Raw genomic sequence first — 9,417 nt, forward strand, 5'->3', positions numbered from 1 at the left:
TCAGAAATTTCATTCAACTTTTTTAACTTGCTTAAAACTGCTTACAAACAACTCTTTTACAGAGAGGTTGGGAGGGTTCTAGACCTTCATTCGAACTTCTTCTTAGACTTATAGTTGTACATTTCCAAGGACTTACATCAGGATTTTTTTAAAGATATTTAATGAACTTTAAATCATAGTTGTCACGATGTCTAAGCCTTAACAACTATGCATTACATTTATAAGGTCTTTCACAACCATGGTTCGAGGTTTTGCTGAGATCTCGGTATTTTTCTCAGATTCGCTAGCTCCATAGGTGAGACCACCTTTGACGTGCATGGTTTCGACTGAAATTTTGTTTTATTGATTTTTTGGCTAAAATGATACAAAGGACATACTATATATACCCTATTTCGATGAAATTACGGTGGTTTCATCTGTTTGTGAAGACCCCCCAAAAAAAAAACTCCTATTTTCTCCTACTTTTGACCAAATCTAGCCAAACAAGTTTAGAACAACAAGATTTTCTGCTCAACAATGAGATCTTTGCAAGATTAACTGCCAACAATACATATTGAGCAAGATTGAAACTTGGAGGTAATACACTTTTCCCCGAAACTATTTTTGAAAAAAACAAAAAAAGGATCAATACCTGGTTGTTCTCATTCAAATTTTATCTGTTAAACATTGTATCCCGATCTATGACTTGACGAAGCCAAATTGTATTTCCTGTTTTTAAAATATTTTTTAATTTTTTTGCAAAAAAAAAAAGAAAGAAAGAAAGAAAATGATTTTATTGAAAAAACATAGGGTTAAAACTTGTTGTTTGAATGTCATTTGTATATATGTTGGACACCATTGACTGATCTATGGCCTCATAGAGTCATTTTTTTTTAATAATCATGAAATTAAATTTTTTGACTTCAAGAAATTAAAATTATTTAAAAAATTATAGAAAATTCTGAAAAATAGGGGAAACTCTATTTTGATTTGAAAAAAGAAAAGAAAAAGAAAGAATGCCCCAGCGCACGAGGCTCCCACTATTGCAGGGTCTACGAGGGGCAAATGCATGCAACCTTACCCCCTGTTATAGGAGAGGTTGATTCCAAGTTATCCTATGAAGGAGGGGGTAAGAAAATGACGATTCATGTCTCATTCCATTATACATTTTAATAAATTATGGTTATGGTATTATTATTTCTATCTTCCGTCGCATTTCAATGAGGATTTAGATTAAATGTATCATAAGATGGAGGTCGAAGGTTGAGCAACACTTCAGGCAGGTGTTTCCAAGGTACGGTTGTTAAGAACACTCTCGTAAGTATTCGCACCCAGGGTGATATCTCCATAGTAGAGTCCTCAGACTCATCACCATCACCCTCAACCTCTTCCTCCTCGACTTCTGGGGCCGAACCCCCTTACATCCCGCTCTTGAAGTGCGTGTACTGGATCGGGATCGCCTTCTCCCAAGGGTCTGATTGAAGAGGTGGCCAACTAACCGTGCTGAGCAGCAAAGCTTGCTGAACGAAGTCGGATTGGGTCCCATCTGAACTGATACTTAAATCGAAACCCCACTCATCCCAGGAACTTCCCGATGAACAAGGTTAGGTCCTCGGTACGAATTATCAAAAGACATTAAGGGGAGAAAAACTTACTATTCGGATCTGTGCGGTCGAGACCCTCCTAAAAGATCAAAAATGTAACACGAGCTAAGCAAAGACACTAGAGCTGAGCCGAGGATCAGAGCAACTTCTCAACAAGGAAAATAGAAGAGAAGAAATGAGAAATGAAGGAAAAGGATCTCCTATTTATACACGGAAAGAGAAGGCAAAACGATGGGAATCAACGATTGTGATCATATAACGACAGAGCTACCCGAGACGCCGTAATGACTTAAAGCCAGGCGTCGCTCAGAATGCAGACCGTCATGTCCTTCACGTCTTTTCAAAAAGTGATGAGGAGACATTAATGACTGGTTGCCTTGGGAGTTGGCAGCTACCTTGGGAATGACCTGGCATGGACCCGAGTACTACTAACTTCGAACGCATGCGTTCCAAGAGAGTGGTGGGCAAGTGATAAGTCATAAATCAACAGACCAATTAGAGGTAGACACGTGGCACACCTAGCCAACCACCATAGCCGAGTCCAAGTGTAAAACGACCGCGATTGAACCCATTCCGATAAGGGCCAGCCCAATCCCGAGCCTCATGACCAAGTTGATGAACATATTAACATTATTGCTCGGCCAGGCAAATCCATCCAAGCCAAAGCGTCGCCATGGCCTAAGCCCAAAGGACTGCACGAGACAAAAGATAAGAGACCGGGCCGACCATATGAAAGGTCAACTTCACCAACTATCCCTACACACCCCGGGAAGGACGCGTAACGGCACCATGAATGACGCACTATAACTCCACCCACAAAGGCATAACATACAAGGGATCTTATCCCTGACGCCCGATAAAGGCTCCATGCAGCCTTGGATCATGCCTAGGACTCCACTCCCAACAGGACACTCCATAAACAGCCTAGACTCACTCCTCACAAAGGCATATAAAGACCTAGGTAATCCATACAACTAATCCATGTGAATTCATCTTCAATTATCCATTGCTAAGAGTACTGACTTAAGCATCGAAGTGTCCAACGTCGGTTCAGCCTGGTTGTGCTAACCATTTCTTGCGCAAGACCAACCCGAGTAGGTTTCGATCGACCCGAGGTTGATTACCAGTTCTTGACGCATCAGCAATCAATCCTCCACGAAGAATAAAACAGAGGTGGGAGGGGTAAAAATGAAAAAAGAGAGTTGGGAGCAAAATTTAACTTCTTTTTCTCGAGAATCACTATATAATGAATAGATACTTACATGTTAACCAAAAACCTTCCTTGCCGTCTTGCTGGTAGAGAAAATCGAGAGGCTTCCAATGAGAGAGTTTAAGAAGAAACAATTTTTTCTTGAATCAAATTCATGGAAGATCAATTGGGGTTCTGGAAGGGTTGGAATCAAAAGGGTTCGTGATTTGGAGTTGAACGGGTGCAGGGTTTGGAGGGATCATTATCCTCTCAGGTTCCTTGCCCGGTACAGTTGCCCAGTTCCCCTCATATGGGGCGGAAATGACGACCTAACCCCTTGCCCGAACTCATTGCCTGAGTGAGGTTAAGTCATCATTTTCACCCCCTATGAGAGAAACCACACAACCATACCGGGTAGTGAACCTGAGAGGAAAAACCCTGAGCCGGGTTTCAACCACCTGTACTATTCAAGTGAGAAGGTCTTGTTTCAAGACCCCGTAAGCCGGGTTAGTTTTTTTTTATTTTTGGGTTTAATCTCGGGTCGGATCGGCTCGATGACTGCCGGTTCTCTGAAGTCTAAACCCTGAGATCACAGCTGAACTTCATTGATATCAAGAAATCAAACAAAAATCAGTAATGGCGCTCATCAAGCTCGCCGGAAGGATCAGAAGAACCCAATTAAAACTCTTCCTTCCACTTATCCCATGTCCTACTCTTCACCCACCTTTCACTTCCTCCCAGATTATCTACTCTAACTACTGTTCTACTTCTCCGTATCACCTCTCCCCTTTTCGGTCTCCCCTCCATAAACACCATTTTTCATCATTTGCCCGCTTTCCTTACTACGATTCAAGTGATTTCGAGACAGATGGAGATGAACACAGCAACCCCAAAGAGCCAGGTCTTGATAGGTTTCTTGAAATACTCAAGCAGGCTAAGCAGTTCACCTCAGAAGGAGACGCCATGGCTTCTCTCGACCAGTCGGGTGTTCGACCCAGTGTAGGGTTGCTTTATTCTGCAATTTGGGCTCTGAAACGTGAACCGGAATTGGCTTTTTTGGCTTTCAACTGGGGTGAGAAATGGGGTTGTAAGAGTCCTAGAGTTTGGGAATTGATGATCTGGATACTGGGCAAGCAGAGGAGTTTTAGTGTCGCTTGGAGCTTGATTAAGGACATGCATCGATATTCAATGGCTACGCAGCGGGCGATATTAATCATGATTGACAGGTGACTTTCAGTTTTCTGCCAAATATTTTTTGTATGTAATACCAATTCAATTACCTCCGGGAAAAAAAGGCTCAAGTATCCGTTTTGTCTATTAGATTTTACCTGTTTTGGTCTCCAAACTTTGTTTCTTTGGCTGTTAGAAATGAAAATCCTCTGCTTAAGATGGGGTGTTTGGTTCCTCCAGGTTTTGCCTAGTCTTTGGCCATCTTTGGTTGTGATTGTGTACTATTTAAGTGAAGGAGAAAACCACATAATTGTACAGTTTCACAAAAAAAAAAAAAAAAAAAAACAAAAACAAAAACAAAAATCACATAATTGTAATCTTAGCCGTCTTCTTCTTCTTTTTCCCTTTTCTGTGCGCGTGGGGGGAGGGAGGGAGGGAGGGGAGGATTGTGGGAGTTGTTTTTGTGAAGAACTATGTAAGTGAAGGAGAAAGGCGTTGTCCCTTAAACTTGTTTGGTTACAAAGGAGTTCGCTGTTTTTCATGTTGTTTTTGTTTGAGATTGTTATATTTTCACCCTAACTGAAGTAGGATTAGATTATAATTGTTATATAATTTCTTGACATTTAGATACAGATTCAATGTTCTTAATTTAGATTAAGTTCTGTACTTGATTCCTTTTTAGGGTTTGTTAGGTATGCAGCCGCCAACAATCCAAGCAAAGCGATTAAAGCATTCCTTGCCATGGACAAGTTCAGAATAACCCCTGATTCAAAAACATATTTCACTTTCCTCCACACTCTCTGTAAACATGGGAATATTGAAGAAGCTGAAGAGTTCATGCTTCAGAATAAAAAGCTTTTTCCTTTGGAGACTCAGAGCTTCAACATAATTCTGAATGGTTGGTGTAATATCTCAGTTGACATACTTGAAGCCAAGAGAGTTTGGAGAGAAATGTCATGCTACTGTGTCACTCCAAATGCCACTTCTTATACTCATATGATCTCCTGTTTCTCTAAGATCGGGAATCTGTTTGACTCATTGAGACTCTACGATGAAATGAAGAAGAGGGGCTGGGTCCCAAACCTTGAGGTCTACAATTCTCTAATACATGTACTAACTCGAGAAAATTGCATGACGGAAGCTCTCAAACTTGTAGACAAAATTAAAGAAGCAGGACTGCAACCAGATTCCACCACTTACAATTCCATGATACTTCCTCTCTGTGAAGCACAAAAGCAAGAGCAGGCAAAACGCTTATTGGTTGACATGGTCACCGAGGGGATCAACCCGACGACTATTACCTATCATGCATTTATTAAAGGGATTAATATTGAAGGAGCCTTGGAACTGCTTGGTCAGATGAGGGAAGTTAGTTGTGGTCCTAACAGTCATACTTTTCTCCTAATTCTCAACAACTTCTTCAGATTGAAGCAACCAGATAATGCAGTGAAGATTTGGATGGAAATGGAGAAATACATCATAATACCTGATTCTGCCAGTTACATTGTACTGGTTCAAGGCCTGGCAACATGCGGATGGATAATGAAGGGTAGAGAATTCTATTCTGAGATGAGATCAAGAGGATTCGTAGAAGATCCTAAGCTTGAAATGCTCTTGAAGGATCCAGAAGGAGGTGATAAATCTCAGGAAGAGCCAGTGAAAAAGAAAAGTGATGATATCCAGGCCAATTGTAGCAGGGATAAAACTAGGAGGAGGAGAATCCAGAGACAACGCAAGAAAGAAAATAGCACCCTTTAAAGAATTTTTTACCAAATGTACCATCAAAATGTGAGAGAACAAATATAGATTGTTTGTAATTCTACCAATGTGGTACCACTTTGTCAATGTAAAAACATTCTCATTAACAGTACCTTTTTGACTTGCACAGGTCTATGTAAACAGAACTGTTTCGCTCTTATCTCCGGAGTTGCAATCACTATTTTCAATTAATGTTTGTGGCAACGTTCAATCCCAAGTCTCAAATGCTCTTTGATCAGTTGGAAGAACCAGTGTCATCTCCTACACCCAATGGTAGCTTTAATGCAATGCTTTTGTTGGATCACAGAAACCTTTTGATGGGTCCTTTAGATTTAGGACCAGGTTATGTGTACCTGATAAAGAGGAGCTGAAACAGATTGTGATGAAGAAAGCGTATTGTAGCCCATATACAGTCTACCCAGGTAGTACTAAAATGTACCAAGATCTGAAGGAAGTCTACTGGTGGAACAGTCTAAAGAGGGAGATAGTGGAGTACATTCAAAACTGTTTGACTTGCCAACAGGTGCACCAGCAACCTTCCGGTCTTCTTCAATCACTCCCTATACCTATATGGAAGTGGAACAAGTCACTAAGGATTTTGTGACATCTTTGCCTAGGAATGTTCTGACATTGTATGTTGAACTTGGCAGGGAAGTCTGCTCTTACATATTCTCTTGTGGCTGCTTCTGGAATCATTGCACAAGAAGTTGCAGGAGATGTTCGGATGACTGATACTGGTGCAGATGAGGCAGAGCGTGGCATTACTATTAAATCGACTGGTATTTCTCTGTTCTATGAGATGACAGACACTACTCTGAAAAGCTGCATGGGGGAACGTATGGGGAATGAGTATCTGATCGATGTGATTGATTCTCCTGGGCAAATTGACTTCTCATCTGAAGTCACAGCTGCTCTCCGTATTACTGAAGGTGCACTGTAGTGGTGGACTGTATTTGAGGGAGTGTGTGTTCAAACTAAGACTGTCCTGCGACTGGGCCTTGGTGAAAGGATTAGGCCTGTGTTGACTGTAAACAAGATGGACAGGTGCTTCCTTGAGCTTCAAGTCGATGGAGAAGAGGCTTATCAGACCTTTCAGAGGGTCATTGAGAATGCTAACATGAATATGGCCACATACGGGGATCCACTTCTTGGGGATGTCCAGGTTTACCCTGAGAAAGGTACAGTTGCCTTTTCTGCTGGTCTGCATGGTTGGGCCTTTACTTTGACCAATTTTTCCTAGATGTATGCATCCAAGTTCGGTGTAGATGAGACAAAGATGATGGAGAGGCTCTGGGGTGAGAATCATTTTGACCCTGCCACCAAGAAATGGACCAGCAAGAACACTGGGTCAGCAACCTGCGAGAGGGGTTTTGTTCAGTTCTGTTGTGAACCTATCAAGCAGATTATTAATACTTGCATGAATGATCAAAAAGACAAGCGATGGCCAATGTTGCAGAAGCTTGGTGTGACCGTGAAGTCTGAGGAGAAAGAATTGTCTGGGAAGGCTTTGATGAATGATGAAGTGTGTTATGCAGACCTGATTCCCAGCTAGCAGTGCGCTACTTGAAATGATCTTTCACCTTCCATCTCCTGCCACGGCCCAGAAGTATCGTGTTGAGAACTTGTATGAGGGTCCATGGATGATATTTATGCTAATGCAATTAGGAACTGTGATCCTGATGGTCCTCTTACGCTGTATGTGTCCAAAGATGATTCTGGCGTCTGACAAAGGTAGTTTCTTTGCTTTTGGTCATGTCTTCTCTGGCAAGGTCTCCACAGGTTTGAGGGTCGAATCATGGGACCAAACTATGTCTCTGGCCAGAAGAAGGACTTGTACTTCAAGAGTCTGCAGAGTAACTATATTTGGAAGGGAAAGAAACAGGACTCAGTCGAGGATGTGCCTTGTGGTAACACAGTCACTATGGTTGGTCTTGACCAGTAGTTCATTATCAAGAATGCAACACTGACAAATGAGAAGGATGTTGATGCTCATCCAATTCATGCTATGAAGTTCTCCGTCTCACCAGTTGTGTGTGTGGCTGTACAATGTAAGTTTGCTTCAGATCTTCCAAAATTTGTTGAAGTTCTGAAATGTCTGGCCAAGTCAAATCCTATGGTGGTGTGTATGATAGAGGAGTGTGGAAAGCACATCATTGCTGGTGCTGGTGAGCTCCACCTTGAGATCTGTTTGAAGGATTTGCAAGAAGACTTTATGGGTGGCGCTGAGATCATTAAATCTGATCCAGTTGTTTCTTTCTGTGAAATTGTCCTTGAGAAGTCATGCTGTACTGTGATGACCAAGTCACCAAACAAGCACAACCATTCATACATGGAAGCAAGGCCCATGGAGGAAGGTCTTGCAGAGGCCATTGATGAAGGGCGTATTGGTCCAAGGGATGATCCTAAGGTTCGTTCAGAGGTCCTGTCAGAGGAGTTTGGGTGGGACAAAGATCTTGCCAAGAAGATCTGGTGTTGTGGTCCTGAGACCACAGGAACAAACATGGTTGTTGATATGTGTAAGGGAGTACAGTATCTGAATGAAATCAAGGCCTCAGTTGTTGCTGGTTTCCAATGGGCTTCAAAGGAGGGAGCTTTGGCTGAAGAAAGCGTGAGGGGTATCTGCTTTGAGGTTTAATTGTGATGTGGTGCTGCATGCTGATGCCATCCTCAGAGGAGGTGGTCTGGTTATTCCAACTGCTAGGAGGATCATCTATGCTTCCCAACTCACTGCCAAACCCAGGCTTCTGGAGCCAGTCTACTTGGTCGAGGTCCAGGCACCAGAGTAAGCAAGCACTTGGTGGTATCTATGGTGTTCTGAACCAGAAGTGTGCCATGTCTTTGAGGTAATGCAAAGACAAGGTACCCCACTCTACAACATCAAGGCTTACCTCCCTGTCATTGAGTCATTTGGATTCTCAAGTACGCTTACAGATGCAACCTCGGGTCAGGCCTTCCCCCAGTGTGTGTTTGATCATTGGGACATGATGTCTTCTGACTCATTGGAACCTGGAACCCAGGCTGCACAGCTGGTTGCTGACATTAGGAAGAGGAAAGGTTTGAAGGAGCAGATGACTCCACTCTCCGAGTTTGAGACCAGATAAGTTATAAGCTATCAAATTCACTGTTGGTGAAAGTTTAGCCATTGATAGAGATAAGGATAGAGAGGTGAACATGAACATGAAAAATTTTCCTTAGGTTATTAAAATTCTCTCCTCCCCCCCCACCCCCCCTTTTTTTTTTGTGTCTTCTTGTCCCCCTTGTTTGAGTTTGTTCAGTTTTCGTTCTTGTAGATCGGTGGAACTTGGTAATTGGTTTACATTTTTAACTATTTATTCCAGCACTTAATGTCAGAAGATAATTAAAAATATGGTTGCATTTTTGCCTGGACAGAAAAAGATGATTCTGAACTTTCATCTTTAAAATTTTTCCAGTGGTCTTCTTGCTATCTTATGCTCTCAAGTAAATAATTACATGGTTTGTGTTATTTAATTAGCATCTAATTCTCCTTTGGTTAATTGCTGTTTTGTTTGGTTTGAGAAACATGCATCACTGGTAGCTGCTGTTGCCATGTGAAAGAAGTCCCGTTTGATTTGGATGGATGAAAGGCTGAAGAACTTCAACCTGATGGGAGAGTATTTGAGGAGATGATGGTTAGATGCATGAGAATATCAAACCCTAATTCTGAAATTCTGAAAATAGAAACTACCGTTAGATGCA

At 41.9% G+C, this 9,417-nt stretch overlaps 1 protein-coding gene and 1 pseudogene across 1 annotated transcript; both read left to right on the forward strand.

The window, feature by feature from the left end:
- Positions 1-3,383: 3,383 nt before the first annotated feature.
- Positions 3,384-5,858, forward strand: LOC122646831 (pentatricopeptide repeat-containing protein At1g80880, mitochondrial-like). Its single transcript, XM_043840439.1, has 2 exons — positions 3,384-3,998; positions 4,635-5,858. Exons 1-2 carry the CDS (start codon positions 3,409-3,411, stop codon positions 5,698-5,700), a joined length of 1,656 nt encoding a protein of 551 aa, XP_043696374.1. The 5' UTR covers positions 3,384-3,408; the 3' UTR covers positions 5,701-5,858.
- Positions 5,859-6,686: 828 nt separating this feature from the next.
- On the forward strand, positions 6,687-8,888 carry LOC122646869 (annotated as a pseudogene).
- The last annotated feature ends 529 nt before the right edge of the window (positions 8,889-9,417 follow it).

The sequence above is a fragment of the Telopea speciosissima genome, chromosome 11 (genome assembly GCF_018873765.1).
Source record: "Telopea speciosissima isolate NSW1024214 ecotype Mountain lineage chromosome 11, Tspe_v1, whole genome shotgun sequence".
NCBI classification, from domain to species: Eukaryota; Viridiplantae; Streptophyta; class Magnoliopsida; order Proteales; family Proteaceae; genus Telopea; species Telopea speciosissima.

Coding starts and splice junctions, on each gene's coding strand:
- LOC122646831 (XM_043840439.1), top strand. CDS start 3,409: ATGGCGCTCATCAAGCTCGCCGGAAGGATCAGAAGAACCCAATTAAAA. Junction 3,999..4,634: donor ATATTAATCATGATTGACAG/GTGACTTTCAGT, acceptor AGGGTTTGTTAG/GTATGCAGCCGCCAACAATC.